The 19,198-nt window shown below is 63.1% G+C and overlaps 1 protein-coding gene across 2 annotated transcripts in view; it reads right to left on the bottom strand.

Annotated features, from left to right (window-relative positions):
* SYNPO (synaptopodin) overlaps positions 1 to 19,198 on the bottom strand; it is a 51,767-nt gene that overhangs the window by 22,259 nt on the left and 10,310 nt on the right. Inside the window, exons 2-3 of one of the 2 annotated variants that reach the window (XM_047779071.1) lie at positions 17,446 to 17,592; positions 12,001 to 12,655 (exon numbers count right to left, since the gene is read on the bottom strand). In XM_047779071.1, the coding sequence (XP_047635027.1) occupies positions 12,001 to 12,397 (397 nt within the window). In that variant the 5' untranslated portion in view covers positions 12,398 to 12,655; positions 17,446 to 17,592. Of the gene's footprint in view, positions 1 to 6,773; positions 6,913 to 12,000; positions 12,656 to 17,445; positions 17,593 to 19,198 lie in introns of those variants that run through there. The other variant, XR_007134665.1, reaches the window with a different exon arrangement.

Genomic DNA, 19,198 nt, shown 5'->3' with positions numbered 1-19,198 from the left:
GGCTAAGAATAGCGCGGCTCCCCTTTCAGGGATTTCCCAGGGGAGAGAGCAGGACAGCCAGATGGGGACAAGCAGGAAAGGACGGCGCTGCGTGGACCGTCAGGCGCCCTCCCCTCAGGCCCGACTCTCCTCACCCGCCAGACAGGACCCTGCAGGGCAGCGCCGAAAGGGCTCTTAGGGGCGCCTGGTCACGACAGGCCCGAGGAGACCTCTCGGACCAGCCCTGCCCCCAGAACTGCTGCCTTCCTCCTCGGTCCTGGTGCCGGGCTCCTTAAAGCCGGCGCCCAGGCCACTCCACCCGCCTCCCGTTCCCTCTTCACGGTGAATAAATACAGGGTAGCTGGCTCCCCTCTTGGGTGTTTCATCTGGAAAACTCTGGAGCGAGAGGAGGATTCCATCGTTTTAATTAAAAACTTGTTTTTAAGTTTAAAAATGACTGTCTTAGAACAATGCTTCTCTTACGTGAATGTGCATAGCAATTACTCAGGGAGGTTGTTAAACTGCAGATTCTGATTCGGGGCTGGGGTGGGGCCTCCGTGTCTGTGTTTCTAAGAAGCTTCTGGGTAGTGCTGATCCTGCATCCACGGTTGCCCTGCGATCAGGACAGAAAACTGAGCATCCTTCCCTGAAAACAGATGGAGGAACTGAGGCCCGGAAAGGAAAGGGGCCGGCCCGACGCGCCCGGTGGAGCTCCTGCCAGGGACGGTCCCGAGGGGCTCTGGGGTTGGGGGGTGCTGGGGGTGGAAGAGGGCACCGCCAGCGTTTCAGGGAGGCCATCCAGGGCCAGGCCTTCATTGGGCCAAAAGCTGAGCCTCCCGGGGTCCAGGGAAATAAGAATCTACCCGAACAGAGGCACTCAGCTCCAGCGGCCAGGGTCCTCTGCCCACGGTCATGCCCTCACCAGCTCGCGTGGGGCAGGGGGACTCTCCTGGAAGGCAGGGTGCGACGGGGGGCCAGGAAAATGCACACCCGACCAGGGGGAGGCAGGTGAGGCCTGAACTCTCCTGCGGAGCAGCTGGGGGTGGGGGGCCCGTGGGCCGCGCCGCCAGGATGGGCATCGGAGGGAAAGCAGGACAGAGAGGGCGAGAGCAGCCTCCCTCCTGGGCTCTGCCTCAAGCCCCTCTGCAGGCTCCGGCCCTCACTGCCCTCACGGTGGTTGCCTCACGGCCCCTGCAGGTTCTCAGACACGAGCCAAGCCCTCGCCGTGGGGCCTTTGCACCGGCTGCTGCCTTGCGAGACTCCTTTCCTGCACAGCCCTCGGGTGTCCCTTTCTGCCCACACTTCTCGTCCTCCAGGTCCGCTGATGGGTCTCAGGGCGGGCGCCTGTCCTCGAGGCCTCATTCCTCCGCCGCGGCCCCGCCACCTCCCTGCAAACTCTCATCAGCTTGTGATGCCGTCACTGTTTGTTTTAGGCCGGGCTGCCCTCCCCTCCCCCAGCGCAGGCACCTTGGCTCTCCCTCTCTGCTGCGCGCCGGCCCCGCGCCTAGGCCGTAGCCAGGCTCGGTAAACACCTGCTGACGGAAGGAGGGAAGAAACACTTGAAAACGCGGCTCACATCCACCTCCGCGGCCCCCGGGAGAAGGTGGGCAGGCCCCGGGCTCGCAAACCCTCTGGGTCTCGCCCTCGGCTCTGCGCCACCCCAGCTGAAAGGCCCTCACAGGCCGCCCCGCTTCTCCGGCCGGGTCTCCACACTGTCTGTCGGGCCTAAATGAGGCGGAACCGGGAAAGGTTCTGAAAGCAGGAGAGAGCTTTAACGGCAGCCCTGCTCTCTGTGTGAGGCCCAGAGAGGCAGAGGGCCTCATTGGAGGCCACACAGCCAGTGCGTGGTGACGCCAGACCCTCCGCACAGCCTAAAGCCGACAGGCCCACCCAGGCCCCGTGGGGGCACCATCTGCCGGAGGCCGGGTGGGGGTGGGGGGCAGAGGAGAGGCGGCTGCGAGCATCTAGCCTCAGGCCTGGAGCCAGGGTTGCGGTGGGCGGGGACCGGCAGCTGGGCACGGGGGAGCCAACTGGCGCGAGCTGGGTGGTGGCAGGCCTGCTCGCCATGCGCGTGACAGGCTATTTTTCAATCAGCACCCTCCCCATCCCCCGATTTCATGTGCCCTCCCGAAGGGCCCCATATCAGGAATCACGTCCCAGCTGAGACCAGTGGCCGGCCACCTTGGGGATCGGGGGGTGGGTCCCCAAGGCCCAGAGTTTCAGGAAGCCCCTGTCTTCCCGAGCAGCCCAGAAGGCAGGGAGCCTGTGTGACCTTGGCCTGTCCCTGGGCCCTGTGACCTGGGCATCCCCCACGGGTATGGTGATGGACTCATGCCCCCTCCACTGAGCTCAGTACAGCTCAGGCTCTTGGCATCCACTCCAGCTTCACGATACCAATGACGCCCCCCCCCCGTCAGGCCCTGGGAGAGCCTCCTGGGCCCGCAGCACCGCCCGCTGACCCTCCCTGACAACAATGGAGGCGAGGACCAGAGGTCGATATCACTCCAGGGTCAGCCTCAGACCCCAGGCCCACTGAGGCTCCTTCCTGCCCCGAGGGCAGAGACGATGGGGAGCAGAGAGGAACAGGAGGGTCCGGAGCAGGCGGCGTGGCCTTCTGGGCCCCGGGCACTCACCTACAGCAGGGAGAGTGTGCCAAGCAGAGTGAAGCACACGGGCTTCGGGCCCGACGGCCTGGATTGGAACCTGGCCAGTTACCAGCTGTGTGACCTTGGGAAGCTCACTGAACCTCTCCGTGCCTCTCTGGCCCCACCGGTAAAATGGTGCTAATACCAGGGCTGACTTCGGAGAGGGGTGAGAAATTAAAGAACCTGCTGGCTCATCACAAGTAACCGTGAAGACTGGCTATTTTTTCAGAACGCTGGCTCTCATCTCTCAAATCCTTCAGTCTCCAGGAGACTTTACCCCAGAGGGTTACACTCCAGAGTCTCAGGCCCGCCCGCTCGCCTGTCCGGGCCTCACGCGGCCCGCCCTTCCTGCCCCACCCTGGTGGCCGCCCCTCGGGCCAGCCCCGTGGTTTGGGGTCCTTGGAGCTCTCTCACACCACGATCGCCTCATATCCTCCCAGGTCCATTTCCCAGCAGCTCAGGACGCAGCCCCAGCCCAGGAGGAAGCCAATGACCTGTCCAAGACCACCGGCCCGGTAGCTAAGCGTGGCGGTGGAAGTGTCCGTGCCTGAAGCGCGGGCCCCCCTCCTACCCGAAACACCCCGCAGCAACGAACGGAGATCGGAGGCCTGAGTTTTCTGCAGGGCTTCGCTGTTTGAACAGGGATCCACACATGATCGTATTATTTAGCACGTAGTAGTTATTTTTTATCATCTCATTTAAATTTCAGAACAAGTGTAATAAGATAGGGTCTGGTATTGTTTCGATTTTCAAAGGTGGGGAAGCAAAAGCGGGGAGAGGTTATATAACACGCTCAGGATCCCGGCGAGCCGGGAAGAGAAGCCAGGGCTCCAGCCGCAGGATCCGTGTGTTAGCCACGCAGGGCTCCGGCCAGCACGGCAGCCGACTGCAGCCCTGGGAGGCCAGGCAGGGCCGGCGCAGCCCTGCCCCGAGCGGAGAAGAGGAAGCCAGGAAGGTGGAATTTCAGGCAGCGGCCCGTGGGAAAGATCTCGCTCCGAGAGCGAGGGCTTTGGGCAGCCTCTGGAATCCCAGGGCCAGGAGGCCTCCCCACATGGACGCCTCGTCTGGCCGCACCGGGTCGGGACGGAGCCACCGTGTCCAGGGACGGTTCGCAAAAGACTCTGAGCTCACCCACGCATGGCCCTGACGCGGCAGAGCCTGGCTGCCCCGTGACCAGACAGACGCAGGTCCTGGGTTGCTCTGGGTGGACAGAGATGAAGGCATGTTCATAACCCAGAGCCGATGCCCCCCGCGCCTGCCCCCGGCTCCTAGTTCAGACCGTGTACCATCCCCTGAAACGCGCTTCTCCCCAACCCAGTCCCGCCCGTTCCTCTAGACCCAAGTTCTAGACTTGTCAGTTCCACCAAGCCACGCCTGTAAATGCCATTTGGGTCTTGGTTCCAGTGTCCCCTCCTAAGAGAGGCCTTCCCTAACCACCAACACCAGGCAGTCCCTCCAGGCGCCTTCATCGTCGCAGCAGGGCTTTCCTTGGGTTTTCATGCTCCTCTTACTTATCTACGCGAAATGGTCTCGCTGATTTCTTTGCTTCCCTTTTTCATGTCTAGCTCCCCAATTAAAACCACCATCTCTCTGGAGTTCTCTCATGGCGCCGTGGGTTAAAGATCTGGTATTGTCACTGCAGCGGCTTGGGCTGCTCCTGCGGCTCGGGTCTGATCCCCGGCCAGGGAACTTCCACATGCCGCGGGCATGGCCAAGAAACACATAAATAAACCAGTCTCACTCGGGGTGGGGAATGTCTATCTTATTCAGGGTCCTGTCAGTGCCGAGGACCCAGGCACCCACTGCTAGTCAGGGACCTGAAGGCCGTCCAGGGCAAGGGATTTGCCCAAAGTCACCCAGCAGGCAAGTGACCGAGGTTGGCCCAGCACCTGCGACTCTGCACCAGGGCCCAGGGCACGGGGCCCGTCTCCACCCCACCCTAGCTGACCCTCCGCTGGCCTGTCCCACCCAAGTCCTCAGCAGCAGTGCCCCTCCACTGCCCCAGGGGCCTTTGGTGCCCAGTCTGGGCCGCCTGGCCTGCCTCCCCCTCAGTCCCTCCCTTTCTGGCACGAGCAGCTGGATGAGCTCATGTCTGGAAGCCTGGGAGCTGCCCTGAAGGAAAAGGCACCTCTCAGGCTGGGTCCCTGGGCCTGGGGGTGTGTTCAGCCTGTGGGCTGGCAGCCGGGCAGGTGGAAAGAGCGTGCGGACCCCTGCCCAGCCCAGCCCCCAGGGCTGTGCCGTGGGCTCGGGGACACACACGTTCCCCAGGGAGATGGGACACAATGAGGGGCAGAGAGGAGACAGCGAGGAGGCTGGTCCTGGGCCTCGCCCATCGCTCCAGATGCCCCTCTGCCATGCCGCCCCCTCCCACTTGTCGAGGAGCTGCCCTCTCCCAGGGAAAGGGCTCTGCTGCCTTCTCACAGAATCACACGCTGGGCAAATCTCTTCCTCTGCCCCCACCCCGGGGGCCTCAGTCCTCCCAGCTCTGAAATGGGGAGATTAGATAAAAGGCTGACCTCACAGGCTAGGGATCTGCTGGGAGCCAGGCACGTGCAGGCTACAGAGGGGTTTTGTTTTGTTTTACTGTGTTGCTCTTCCTTCTTTCTTGCTTTCAACTTAGGGGAAAGGTAACAACTAACAAGGGAGGGAAAGAGTTAAAGGCCTTATTTTAACCGTGTAAATGCTGATTCTGAGGCGGGGGGTGGGGGGGGAGCTGGCCCAGGGCCTGCAGAGTGGCCAGTGGAGCCGGGCGGCACAGTAGCAAACAATTCACTTTTGGGAAGTTGTCTGGATGTCGCACCAGAGCGATCCCAGGCGGTTCCTTTGTACAGACACGGAAACTGAGGACCAGAGACGGGGACCCACCCCCTGCCCAGGCAAACTAGGCGCTTTTACCTAGCTTGAGGGTCCCATCCCATTGCAAGTACAGGGGGGAGGAAGAGGTCATAGTTTGCTTGCGGCGTTGCCCCACCCGCAGCCAGGCCTGGGGGGGCCCGGTGACAGGCGGGGGGCCAGAAGGGGGGCCAGGCCTGGGGCTGGTGACAGGCAGGCTGGCACCAGCAAGGCTTCTGGCCCCTCGCTCCAGGGTCCCCCAGTTCCTCTGATCAGCATCCTATCTCGTCCTACACTGTCTTGCAACATGCCAGGGGCAAGGTGCACCTTCCACTGTCCCTACAGCCGCCACCGGTGCCGGCGTCCCCAATGCAGCTAGCCTCTCGGGGGCCTCCCTGCAGCTTCCCCCCAGAACCAGAGAGGAAGGAGGTTTTCCCTGAGGTCACAGAGCAAGTTGGCCTATTCCAGGGTCACCTGCCGCTCGAGTAGGGTGGGGAGTAGGGGGAGCCCGGGAGCAGCAGCGGCTCCACTGGCTCCTGTCCCTTGTGAACAACCCAGACACAGACACGGAGAACCCCGTCCTCATCCAGAATTAGCCCGTAACAGGGGTGGGGGTGGGGAGGAAGGGAGACCTTTTCTCCTGAGTCCTCAGAGAGGTCTTGTCAGGGCGGTGGAGGGAGCCCCCAGATTCCACGGGGTGGTGGTTGGAAAGGAGCCCCAGTCTCCGCTCCCTTCACCCCCGGGGCCTCGGCGCTCGCCCTGGCATAAGGGGCAGGTGGTGAGAATTTCACGCCGAGCGCTTAGGACGGTTCCCCGTCTCCCCCTAAGCGATCAGGAAAGGCCTCGACTTCCCCGATGGGGCCCGCGTCCGTGTTCCCTGCGGCCCAAAGGTTCCGCGCCCCGCGCGCCCCGCCCGCCGGCCCAGCGCACGCCGTGCCCGCGGCCCGCAGGCGCCCAGGCTGCTCACCCCGGGCAGCGCCAGCCATGCCCGCCTCCCCGGAGCGGGCCGGGGGCGCGGACGCCGGCTCTTTCCGGCCGCGAGCCGCGGGCGGTGGGGGTCCGGGCACCTCCGCGCCCCCGGGGACCCGCCGCGGAGCTGCCGCGGGGCTCCGCGGTCCCCCCGCCGCCGCCGCCGCCTCCCCCCGACTGCGCAGACGGGGAAACTGAGGCCCAGAGTGTAGCAGCGACTGGGCCGAGGTCACCCTGCGTGCGGGGCCCGGAGCCCAGATGTGCCACCTCCCCCGGGTGGCGCCGGGACCCGCACAGGTGGGAAGGGGCGAGGCCCGCACCCCTGCCCGCCCGGAGCTCCCGACTCACCTCAAGCCTCCGCGCGGTCCACCTCGCGCCCCCGGCCCCGGCCGTCCGCGTGCCGCGCCCCGAGACCCCCGCCACCCCCGCCCGCGCTGGCCGCCCCCTCGGCGCCGCCGCCGCCGCCGCCGCGGCCCCTCCACCGCCCAGCGGGCCGCTCGGGACCGAGCGCGAGGGCGGGGCGGGCGGGCCGCGCTCCTGCCGCCCGCTCGGCTCCCCGGGGCCCTAGCGCCGCCCGGCTGGCCGCCCCGCCCTCGGAGGTGCGCCCGCCGCCCTCTTCCCCGGGCCCCTCTGGCTCCCTCGCCGCTGCCCCAGTGTCTCTGCTTCCTCCTCAGTTTCTGCCTCTCTAGGTGTGAACCTAAACCCCGCGTTCTGTTTCACGCAGTTTCTTGTGTGTCTCCGCATCTAGCTCGCACCCCCCTCGTCTCTGTCCTTCCCTCCAACGCCGTTTTAAATCTGTCACTGTGGCTCTGGCCCCATCACCGACACCCCTTCCCCTTCTCCCAGCCTGTTTCCCCTCGGCCCCTCCTCCCCCCTCCTCACGGGCCTCCCCCCACCTCGAGGTCCTCCTCCCACCTCAGCCCCAGTAACTGGAAGAGCTGTCTGCCTTGGTGGGACTTAGGCAAGTGGAACTGAAAAAGGGGCTCACCGCCCTGGCAGGCTGGGCCCACCCCCTGACTTAACTGGGGGGGCCAGCAGCAGCAGCGAGGGCCGAGAGCTCAGAGCCCCATGGCAGCTGTGCGTCGGGGTCATATGGGGATGCTGTGAAAAGGCGACATCGCCACAATCAGGGGCCCCCTCCCTGTGGAGGGGCTGGCGGTGGGCTTGGAAACTGGGCTGACAGCAAGCACCCTTCCCACTCCCAACAATTCTGAAACAAAACCGCACTTGGAAGGCAATCCTGGGTTTTCACCGAACTTTCCCTGGGCACCGAGTCCCCCACCCCTTTAAGCAGAGTGCTTCCACTTTTGGGCCATTTATGTCAAGGTTCTGTGTCTGGGTTTCTGCTAAAGCAAGTTGGAAACGGGCTGATGGAACACGGGTTCTGTGAAACGCGAGCTGCCTGGTTTGAGAGGTCCCCACGCGTGGGTCAGGTGACAGAGGGGACAGACCCTCCCTGGCTGCTCCTGCCCCCCTGCTTGGCTTCATGGCAATGGAGAATGGCAGTGGAGAATGCCTCTGACCTGGCAGCTGATCTTGCGCCAAGGCTGCCCGGGGGGACAGTGGGGGGCAGGCACGAAGGGGGCCTGGGCCCTGGCCTTCGGCAGGGTCTTGGCTGCTTTGCGAGCGCATGTGCCGCAGCCCAGCGTGTGAGAAGCCAGGAAGCACAGCGTGTGGGAGACAGAGAGAGAGGAGAGGCTGGGCTCACAGTGTGGGCAGGTGTGAAAGTGAAAGAGATGGGGGAGGGACAAGGACAGAAAGGGGTTGGGTCTGCACGTGGGCGCGTGACAGTGGGTGTGCAGCGTGCATATGCCTGCGGGAGAGCGAGTGTGCGTGCAAGAGAGACTGCACAGTGTGGGTGTGTGAGCGAAAGAAAATGGAGAAAAGAACATGCTTCTAACCTGAATCTGAGGGAGGGAGGGGCGTTGGTGCGTTTTCCGCTGGGACTGCTCTGTGTGCTGCTCTGATACTTGTGTCCACACGGGAAAGTTAGGCGTGCATTCTGGGGGGGGGTCTGTGGGAGGGTGTGTGCCCAATTGTGCTCCATGCATGGGTGCACCGTGTCTGAGAGCATGCATGTGTGCACACGTGTGCATGTGTGGCAATATGCACATGAGGGCATAGAGACGTGGCGTGTAGACTCATGTGTGCATGTACACGTGTTTGTGGGTGGTGAGCGTGTACATGTGGGTGTCCTGTGAGGTGTCCGTGAACCTGTGAGACCTGCTCCTGGGCCATCACCTACTATTAAAGTCACTGGGGGGCCGGGAGGGGAGGGAAGAGGGCGCAGCTTCTCTGTCTGCCTGGTTTTCTACGGACGTGGAAAGCAGGGGACTTGTTCTTGGCCCAGTGACCACAGTCGGCTCTTCTCACAGGTCCTGATTCCTCTGCATCAACGAGGTAGCCACAGTCAAGGGCAGGGCTCCTCTGACAATCCATACCCACGCCCTGTCCCCATCCCAGAGGCTCAGAGCAGTGTCCGCTAGAGTTAGAAAGGTTTCCTATCTTCCAGACCCCAGGACCCCCCAAACAAATGCCCTGTTGTAGCAGAGGGCACTCTCCCGCATAAATCCAGAACACCGCGGGCAGCCAAGGGCAAAGCCACGGGCGGGGGAGGGGCTGGATGGGCCCCAGATGCCAGGTCTCTGCCAGCATCTCCAAGGGGGAGGGGAAATGGCTTGGCAGAGGCCTCCGCCGTCCCTCAGAGCCCGAGCGGCCTCTCCCCAGCCCCAGGTGGGTGGAAGAACACAGCCTGCCGCCTGGTCTCCATGGAGACAAGGCAGCACGGAGGGTAGCAGAAAGCGAGGGCCAGACCTCCCAGGGTTCAAACCTCAGCTCCTCCACCCACAGGCCTGAGACTGACAAGTCATTTAAACTTGTTGTGCCTCAGTTTCCTCATCTGTGAAACAGAGGTGGGAAAAGTGTGACCTTCACAGGGGGCCGTCTGGAGGATGAAGCGAAATAACTCCTACAAAGCATTTAGCACAGGGCCTGGCCGCTGCACTAGGAGGCAGAAACCCTGGCTTCCAGCTCCAGCTTTGCCCCCAACTTACTCTGTGACCCTGGGTGAGTCACTTGCCATCTCTGGCCTTTAGGCTGCCACAAGATTATCTGCAGATAATCTCAATAAGCCCTGCCAGTAGGACCAGCTGAGACTTGGTGGCAAGGCCTCTCTGGACAAAAGCGCCGAGGAGGAGCCCACGTGACACTCGGCTTCTGACGGGTCTTCCCTCAACTTGGCAGCAGCTGGCGACAGGGAAGTCCAGCAGCAGGCCATTGCCACCTCACCTCCCCAGACCCTCCAGCCTGTCAAGGACCCCGTACTGTCCTGCTCAGCTTGTACTCAGGGCTCACCTGCGCCAGGTGGTGGATGCCCCCTGCGGAAACTGCTGTGACCCATCCTTAAAACTGCCTGGGAACACTCGGGAGAGGCGGGTATAATTGCCTCTGTAGTTGGGTGGCTGTAATTGTCTGAAGATGCTTCTATCCTCTGGCGGTCATGGGAGGAAGCTTTGAAAGGAAGCCCTAATGCACTTAGAACCTGCAGCTCCGAGGCCTCTTCCCTCCAGGTCTCCGGGCGGGTGCAGACAAGGGACTCTGGCCACTCCCTTTCCCAAGCGAGCAGAAAGGCCAGGGTGGGCTCTGGCCCCACACCAGCCGGATTCCTCCTCTCCTGCAAGCCCAGAGTCCCTCCTGCCTCCACCTCTGAGAGGCGTTCCCTGCCCATCGTCCTCCCGAGGTCGCTCCTGCCTCCTCTGGCCCTACGGGTGTTCCGGACAGAACGCGGTAACCACCTGCTGGATGCTAAAGGGGGGAATGAAGCAGACCGGGAGGCAAGAAGAACCAGACCGCGTGGCAGCTGCGAGGCTGACTGTGACCTGGGGCAGGGAGCGTGGGTCTCGGGGCCTCAGCTGCCTCAGCTGTGCAGTGGGCAGCATGATTCCTGCCTTGAAGGCCAGAGCAAGATCCGCAAAGATGAGACACATGAAATGGGCCAGCCCCCTGCGGGAAGCCAACAGGCGTCGCTCGTGGTAGGTCCCTTCTCCCGCCTCTCCACACTGAGTCTCTGCCTGGCCAGGGGTCCCATATCAATCCGGAACCCAGCGGCGGCCAGGAGCAGAGCCCTGCCTGCCAAACTGTGATTGAACCATGACTTTGCCGCTTGCTGGCCTTGGGTCCGGGACACGTCGATTATATTCTCTGAGCCTCGGAGTCCTCACCCGTGTGGTGGAGATAATAAGTTTGTCCCTTACGGGGACTGTTAGGAGATTAAATGAAGCGACACAGGGACTTGGCACCAAGAGCCTAACCAACAAGAGCCGTCGTTGAGCTGCTGACGGTGGCTGGGCATCAAATCCCTAATGCTTGTCTCGAGTCCTCTGCAGCCTCACCATGGCTGTGAGGCTTCGCGCTCCGGGGATCTGGGCTGGACTCTGGGTGAAGGCCTGTCTCCAGGTTCAAGGCTGCTGGACCTTCCTGGGATCCTTCTCCTGCCGGCTCCTGCCGGCCGCAGAGGCCCTGAAGGTCCCTCCTGGCTCCCACCCGGCCCCCTGTGTGACCTAGGCCTGGCTGGGCGTGGGGGCTGGTCAGAGCCTGGAGAGCGACAGCCAGAGAAGCGCGTGGGGGTGGGGGGCAGGGGGCTGGTGAGGGGGGCGGGGCGACAGCGACGTGGCACAGGAACGAAGGGCTCCTTAGCGTCCGGACGTACAAGCACTCCCAGGCCCGTGCCCACCACCCACCCTGCGCCCCTGGATCTGCTGGCAGCAGCTCCCGCCCGCTCATGTCCTCCCCCGGCCCCACCTCAACGTTTCCATGGGCCCAGGGCTGGAGGTGATTCTGGGGGGCCCTCCCTGCCCCCTTGCTCCGCTGGGCCCTCCCTTCCTTCAGCGCAGAAGCGCCCGCTTTCCCCTCCGCGCTGTCACCGGTCCTCCCCGTGGCCCAGGTGACCTGGGTCCTGCCTCTGTCACCTCTAGCAGATGGGAAACCGGGCCTGGGTTGGGAACGGCTCAGCTCAGCCCCCGAGTGGCCGAGTGGCCTGAGGCGTCTCCTTCTCACCCCGGGCCTCAGCTTTTCCACCTGTAGACCTCGCAGGTCGGATTGGACCGAAGCCTCCGTCTCCGCCTGAACAGCGCCGCGAGGGCAGGGGCCGCACCCGCCTCCCCGGTGCCGCTTCCCCGGTGCCCTGAGCCGCTGGCTCCCAGGGCCTTCCGCGAGGTGGCCCGCCTCATCAGTTGCTCGGCTCCAAGGTCTCTTTTGTCACCATGATGATTAAAGGGCGGATCAGAGTGAGGGGGAGGTTTTCTAACCTGGCACGAACGGGGACGTGGTTTCCCTTGCTGCCTCCTCACGTGCCCGCATTGGCAGAGGAAGGAGTGCCCTCAGATGTGGTACAGCTGGAACCACATGCGTGGCTCAACCTCGCTCCTGTCCCCACAGCCACCAGTCTGGGCACAGCCCAGGGACTCTGGTGGACCGCCGTGTGTCATGGGAACATAAGGTCAGGAGCCCCCGTGTTAAGGGTTTGTGGGGTCCCCTGCGGCTCCGGCAGTCCGGGCGAAAAGGGCCATGAACTTACCTGGTTTCCAGGCAGCCCTGGGCCCAGGGCTGGGGCTGAGGCTGGCCGTCCTCCCCTTCCGGGCTTTCGCCGTGTCCCAGTCCTGGCTGGCTCTGTCGTCATGCTGGGAGCCCCCTCGTGCCTCCCTGGAGCAGCTGGGAGGCTGAATGCCCAGGGCTCTGGGAAGCTGTGGTGCCCCTTGGGTGGCTCTGCCAGCGTTGTCCCCACTCCTGCTGGCCACCCCATCTTCCTCCAGGTCCGTGAGCCCCGCCTCTCCCTGCAGGCCCTCCTCGCCACCGCTCTCCTCGGTCTCCAAGGCCAGGCACCTGTAGCTCCCATCAGGGATCGCGAAGGCGCAGGGGGTAGACGTGCCTTCGCTGGGCCCCAGGGGTGGAGAGGGGAGGTGGGGGCCCAGCATGGTGCTGCCGCTGCTCAGGGACGCAGAGAAGCTGGTGCCGGGGCTGGGGCGGGGCTGGAGCTGCCCGAGTGCGCCCTGGTCTCTGCTCTGCTCGGGGCCGTCTTTGGCTCTCTGCAGCCCTGCCTTCCTCAGCCAGCTCACAGAGCTGGGGCGGCTCCTAAGGCCAAGACTTCCTGGGCTGGGCAGGGTGGGGGACCCCCAAGCCCTCTTCCTCACCCCGTCTCTCGTCTGTCAGGCCTCTCTTTCGAGATGGTCTATCTGCAGAAGGAGAAAAGAGACAGCGCATGAGCCAGCTCACTGGGTGTTCTAGGCTGAATTTCTGGGACTGCTTTAGGGGAACCCCGAGAACTGACTGGAGTTTGGGGTACTGGTCTCATGTGTCCACAGGAAAGTCCCAAGCTTCAGTCATTCAACATCCCCAGTTCTTGTCATGTCCTTATGCCACCTGCCGCTTTATTTGCTTAGTATCGTCCCATAAAGCCACTTTAAATAACTTTCTCCTCTTACTTTAGACTATCTTAAGCAATAATTGCAGAAAAACCACAAGTATGTTGCGCTTAAGTCATTTACCCCCCAATACACATTAAATAAACATCTAGTTTTTTCTTTCTTTATTCTTTTAAGGGCCGCACCTGCAGCACGTAGAAGTTCCCAGGCTAGGGGTCAATCAGAGCTGCATTGCTGGCCTACGTCACAGCCACAGCAATGCCAGATCCAAGCCTCCTCTACGACCTATACCACAGCTCGCGGCAGCCCCGGATCCTTAACCCACTGAGTGAGGCCAGGGATCGAACCTGCGTCCTCATGGGGGCACTACTCAGGTTCTTAACCTGCTAAGCCACAATGGAAACTCCATATCTAGTTATTTAAAAATACTGTCTGGCACTATTCACCATAGTCAAGGCATGGAAACAACCTAAATGTCCACCGACAGATGAATGGATTAAGAGGATGTGGTACATATCCAAATGGAATACTACTCAGCCATAAAAAAGAACAAAATGATGCCATTTGCAGCAGCATGAATGGAACGAGAGACTCTCGTGCTGAGTGAAGTGGGTCAGAAGGAGAAAGACAAACACCATATGATCTCCCTTCTGTCTGGACTCGAATACACGGCCCAGACGAACCTTCCCACAGAAAAGAAACTCATGGACTTGGAGAACAGACGTGTGGTTGCCAAGGGCGAGGGACGGGGAGTCTGGGGTTCAGAGGTGCAGACTGCTGCGTCTGCAGTGCACGGGCCACGACGTTCTGCTGCGTGGCCCAGGGACCTGTATCTAGTCCCTTGTGCTGGAACGCGACGGAGGACAACGTGAGAAACACTGTGTGTGTGTGTGTGAGACGGGGTCACCTCGCTGTGCAGTAGAAATGGACAGAACACTGTAAACCACGTATAATGGAAAAAATAAAAATCATTAAAACAATTTAAAAAAATAAAAATACTTAGCTGGGACCCTCCTAGAAAAAAATGTTCTCGGGTGTCACCGAAGCTACGTGTGCCGCAACGGCGAGAGGAGTGGTGGTGCGGAGTGCGCGAGACCGGGGCCAGGACCCCTGAGGAGGCCGGGCGCCGAGGAGGTGGGGGGGGGCCTCCCCCGGCGCCCCCCCCCTCCCCCGGGCGTGAGCTCGAACCTCACCGCCACCGCCTGTGTGCTGGGCGGCAAGTCACATGACCTTTCCACCTTTAGCTTCCCCCTTCTATGGTAAAACGGGAGCCGTAGCGTTTCCGTCCTGGGGCTGCAGTGAGGCTCCCGTGAGAAAGTGATACAGGATTCAGGACCGTTTCTGTGACATGACTTCATACATGTTGCCTACGCTTTCCTTCCACGAACCACACGTTTCAGCTCCTATTTTCTTTCAGATTCCCTCAAAAGTCCTGGGGCCGCCGTGGGTTCGAGGAAGGTGGTGACTCCGGCCCGGGAAGGCTTCCCCTCTGGTGGGGGGAGCTGTGGATGACAGCGGGGGGGACGCGCGATGGCCGCGGGGGCATTGAGAGACCTTGGAAGTGGTGATCCTCCAGGCGCGAGGGCCGCGGCTCCTTCCAGGGACGGGAGGTGGCATGGGTGGCGGGAAACCTGGGCGGGAGAACTGGCTGGGCTGGGCGGCAGATGGCGGGTGGGTGGGGAGGAAGCGGGAGGAGGCTGGGCCGCGGCCAGCCTGTCACTCCGGTGACAGCGTGGTTTCATTAATAGAGTTCAGGAAGAAACGGGGAGGAGCAGGTGTCGGGGGAGCAGGAGATGAGCTGGATGTGGGTTTTCCGGGGGAGAGGAGCACAGTCCGCTCCACACGGAGGCCTGAAGTGCAGGGAGAGGCGTCCGGCTTGGGGACGAAGATCTGAAAATGCCTGGCGGCGGTCCCCGCGGGGGTGGGCCCCGTGCCCTCGGTGGGCGGGCTCGGCTTGAAAACCCGCCAGTGGCCATTTGCACTTGGGAGGAATCCTTGGCGCTTAGAGTTGCTGGCTGGTTAGCAGATCTTGGCTGTGTGAACTCTGGAGCTTCTGAACTCTGAATCTCGCTTATCTGGTTGCAAAACGGGGAGAGAAGAACCCCGGCCCCCCGCCCCCCCCCCCTCAGACAGAGAGAATCCTGAGACTTGTGAAAGGCTGTGACGTCAGCAGCCTTGGGGCCCGGCCCGACCCCTGCTGCTCTGGTGGCATCTGACCTGGAGGCCACACCTCTGCCCCAGGCAGGGTCAGCCCCCCATCCCAGCCCCAGCAGGCTGGGTCAAGGCCCTGGCTTCTGGCGGGAGTGGTGCCAGGAGAGTCTGGGAGGCCAGAGGCAAGATAAGCTGTTACCAGGCCCCGGGCCAGTCCGTGCCAGGCAGGCGATGGCAAACAAGCCCGGAGAAGGGAAGATAACAGACACCTGTCACAGCAGTCCCAGTGACAGGGACCCCTGTGCCAAAGAGCCAGCCTTTGGCTCCGAGGAGGCTGGGCGCTCACGGTATGGAAGACCTCCACGCTGGGTTATTCAGTCAGGTGAGGGACAGAAACCCTCGGAAAGACTCCAGAAAGGCGCCGCTGCGATGACCCATTTCAGAGGCGCGGAGGTCGAGGGTCAGAGAGGCCAGGTGACTTGTCGCCTAAGTCACACAGGAGGGGGCCTGGGGCCGGGCTCCGAGCCCAGCTGGGGCACCTTGACCGTGGCGGTGGACAGAGAGACGTAGAAGAGGGGCGCCGGGGCCTCTTTCCTCTCCTAAGCCCTCCCCGCCCGTCGGCTGCTGCCAGACTCCTGCCATTAGCGCTTCAGAGACTCCCAGACCCTCCTGAAGGGCCGGCAAGATAGACAGGAGGCCCGGCGGGGCGGCGCGACCTTGGCCCTTGCCAGCCGCGCTCTGCAGTCCGTGTGCGCTGAGGCGGGCTTGAGCCGGGGGGTGCGGGGGTCCCCCCCAGCCCTTGGCACTGCGGAGGCCGCGATGCTCAGCGTCGGGAGCTTCCCACAGCCGCCGGCCCTCGGCCCACCCCGGAGCCGGGTGGCGGGAGGCAGGAGTGGGCGTGGGGTGCGGGGCTGCCTCCGAGGCCCCGCGGGGCCGCGCCTTGCTCTGTGCCTGCTTCTGTTTTGCTGTATTTGACGGTGGCCACGGTTTCCAGGAAAGAAGAGAGAGGCGGAAAAGTTAACTTTCCGCCACCCACACAAATATTTTTGGCCGGCGTTGTCTTCACGCTGCCAAGCGGGGAGGGAGGCGTTGGCAGGAGCATTCGAAGTCAAGGCTCCCTCCCAAGGAGGAAGCCTCCCCACCCACTGGGGGGTCCGGGCAGGCCCTGCACCCAAGCTCTGGGACACCCACCCGTGCAGGAGCCCGGGGCAGGGGCGGGGGTGTCAGGACTGGAACCGCAGTGGTGGCTGCTGCTCACGGAGCCCCCGCGAGTGCTCGGCCTCGGCTTTGAGCAAACGGTGCGGTGGGGCAGCCACGTGAGCGCTGTCTGCACGCGAGGAAACTGAGGCCCGCAGCGGCCACGTCTGCACGCCGAGTCAGCGGCTGCAGACCTGACTCCGGGACCCCACACAGCCCAGACGGGCGCACCCATCCGCGTGGGCACGGCTCCCCCGTGCGCAGGAGAGGGCCTGCCACAGCCTCAGCAGACACGGGAGAGGGCGCCGCTCATGCCAGCAGCCCCGCACACTCACAGCCCTCCTCTGGACACAGGCCAAAGGTTCCAGGACATCCAGCCTCCGCAGACACAGGGCTGACTGAATGCAGCCAAGCGCGAGCATCTCAGAGAGGGGAGCTCTGAGCCCAGAGCGGGGAAGGGCTCACCCAGGTTGTACGGAAAGTGAGAGGCAGGCCTGGCGCTGAGCCCGGGCGGAGACACCCACCTCCAGCCCCTCACACACTCCCTGCGCCCTCCTGAGCGGCCAGCCTCCCCTCTTCCCTCCCTGGACCTCTGTGAGCCCAAGCAGGGCCCCAGGACCGGAGGCCAAGCTGAGCGTCCGACGGTCCGCAGTCCCTGTCTGAGCAGCTCCGAGGACTCCTTCCCTGGCCGGCTGCTGCTGGGCGTGGGCCCAGGGGACGTGGCCTTGGGAGCTGGTGGCCCTTCTGCTGCCCCCTAGGTGGTGGGGGAAGGGCGCTGGCTCTGGACTCAGACGTGGGTTCCCGTCCTGACTCCCCCCGTCAGCGACTGCCTGACTCTGGGCCAGCCTCCATCTTTGGGAGCTGGGTTTCCTTGTTTATACAACGGGCAGAACGGGACCAGTTAACCTCATGTGGCTGTTGGGAGGATTCGTTGAGAAACACAGGCTTATCCCCCCTCAGCAGGGCCTGAGGGAGCAGGGCTGTGCACGGCTGGCCTGGGGGGCTCTGGGGGTGAATGTAAAACACAGTCTGGCCTCCCCTGCCTCCTCGTCACCTGCGGTGACTGCAGCGGGCGGAAAGGGACTGAGGGCCGCTGAGGCTCAGCGCTTAAGTAGATGCACTGCGGGCTCAGGCAGGATCCCTGCCTTACGGAGTCGGCGCTGGGAAAATTGCAGGATCTGATTTTGGGGGGAGGGCTGGGGAGGGGGAGCAGGCACAGGGGGGGTAGCCACTCGGGAAGATTAAACCCTTACCCTCCGAAGGACTCCAAATCTGGCTCCTTCCTGGCCAGCTCCCCTGGCTGCATCCTCTATAAGATCTGGTCCATTCTTCTAAAGTTCTCAAGCAGCTCTTGAGTGGCACTCACTTGCTCAGGAACACTCCATGGCTCCCCGCCGCTCCTGGAATTAAAAAAAAAGTTTCAAACAAAGGGAAATGCAGATTCAAAGGCATCTCCCGATTCTTGGTTGAGGGGAGGGCTTCCTGGGATGGTGGATGATGTTTCCATTGGGTTTGAAGGACTTGGGCAGGAAGAGCTTGGCATTCTGCCCAAGGGCGGGTACCCCATCCATCAAGGCCCACGGGAGGCCCAGAGGCAGGACCATTTAGGGGTGACTCTGCAGGGCCACAAGGGCCTGGACAGGCTCTGGGCGCGTGTGGCAGGACAGAGGGAGGCAAGGTGACCACGTGGGGACAGGCTTCAGTTGCCTGGCCGCCTCCCACCTGCTGGCTCCAGAGCTGATATAGACGCTAGGCCTGCAGGACAGGGGAGCCCCTGCAAGGCCCGGCTCTGGGGCCGGAGCTGGAGGCAGAAAGTCCGGAGCGGAGGGTGGAGGCTGGAGGCGGCTGGCGCGCAGGCCGCCTGGGCGAGGAGCGTGTTGGAGTCACTTCCTCAGCACCCGGCCCGGTGCCAGGCGCCGTCCTGACAGTGACCGTGACACTAGCTGCAGTCAAGAAGCATCACAACGGCAGGTGTTGTTCCAGACCCTTAGGGGGCACTAGCTCATCCGATCCTCCTCGCGGTCCTAGAAGGAAGATGCTGTTGTTATATCCCAGTTTACAGATAAGGCCTTTGAGCTCGTGCGACTTGCCAAGTTCACACAGCGAGGAGTGGCTGAGGCCGGGGTCACATCCTGACCGTCTGGCTCTGAACATCGCTCTCCTCCGTAAGGCTCTTCTGCCTCCGTGGTTTCGGCGGCCACGGAGCGAGGGGAGAAAGCAGCGAAGATGGGGAGGGGCACGCGAGACGGGGAGACGACCCTCAGAGCCGCGCGCGCTGCCCGGCGCCTGGTTGTCACTTGAGAAGTGTTTTTCGCGTGGAAAAAGAACGTGGGAGGACGGAGGCCCTGACTCTGTACGTAGCTGCGGGGCAGAGACAGAGGCGCCCTGGGGAGAGCAGGGATGCAGAGCCGCTCCAGGTGGCTCAGGGGCACCTTGCCTGGCGGCGCCTCGGCATCAGGAGGGGGTGGGAGGTGGTGCCTGGACCACCCAGAGCTGAGGTCCCCCTGCCCCTTGGAAGAGAGATGTCGTTATCCTCCTTAACCTGCGCCGAGAGAATGTTCCTGCCTGAGCGCTTTTCTCTCAGGGGCAGGATGGGGGCCAGCGTGGGGGTCTCGCCCCTCTGGCTCCAAACGGAGATCTCAAGCCCTGCACCTTCCAGGACTGGTGAGGAGGCGGAAGCCCCGCGTTTGGGGTTGTCTTGCTCTGTGTTCCGGGGGAGTCACTTCTTTGCAGGGGGCCTCAGCTTCCCCGGCTGACAGGGGCCTCGGGCAGGGCAGCTGGGGGCGTGGAAGCAGCGCCGGGCAGGTATCCCTGATCCCTCCCTGGCCTCTCGCCCCATCCTGGCATTGTCCAGTGGGCAGAGGCCGTCCCTGAGGGATGCGCGATCGTGGCCTCCCTTCAGACGTGCGGGAAGACTGACTGTTGTGGCCCCCCAGCCCGACTGCCGTTCCTCCCTCGGCACGTCCCTCCTTTCCCTCCGTTCTCCTCCCCCGGGACAGGGCCGGC

Source organism: Phacochoerus africanus, chromosome 4 (assembly GCF_016906955.1).
Source record: "Phacochoerus africanus isolate WHEZ1 chromosome 4, ROS_Pafr_v1, whole genome shotgun sequence".
Lineage (NCBI taxonomy): Eukaryota > Metazoa > Chordata > Mammalia > Artiodactyla > Suidae > Phacochoerus > Phacochoerus africanus.
The sequence above is the reverse complement of the archived record's forward strand: the minus strand, read 5'-3'. Positions and strand labels throughout refer to the sequence as shown.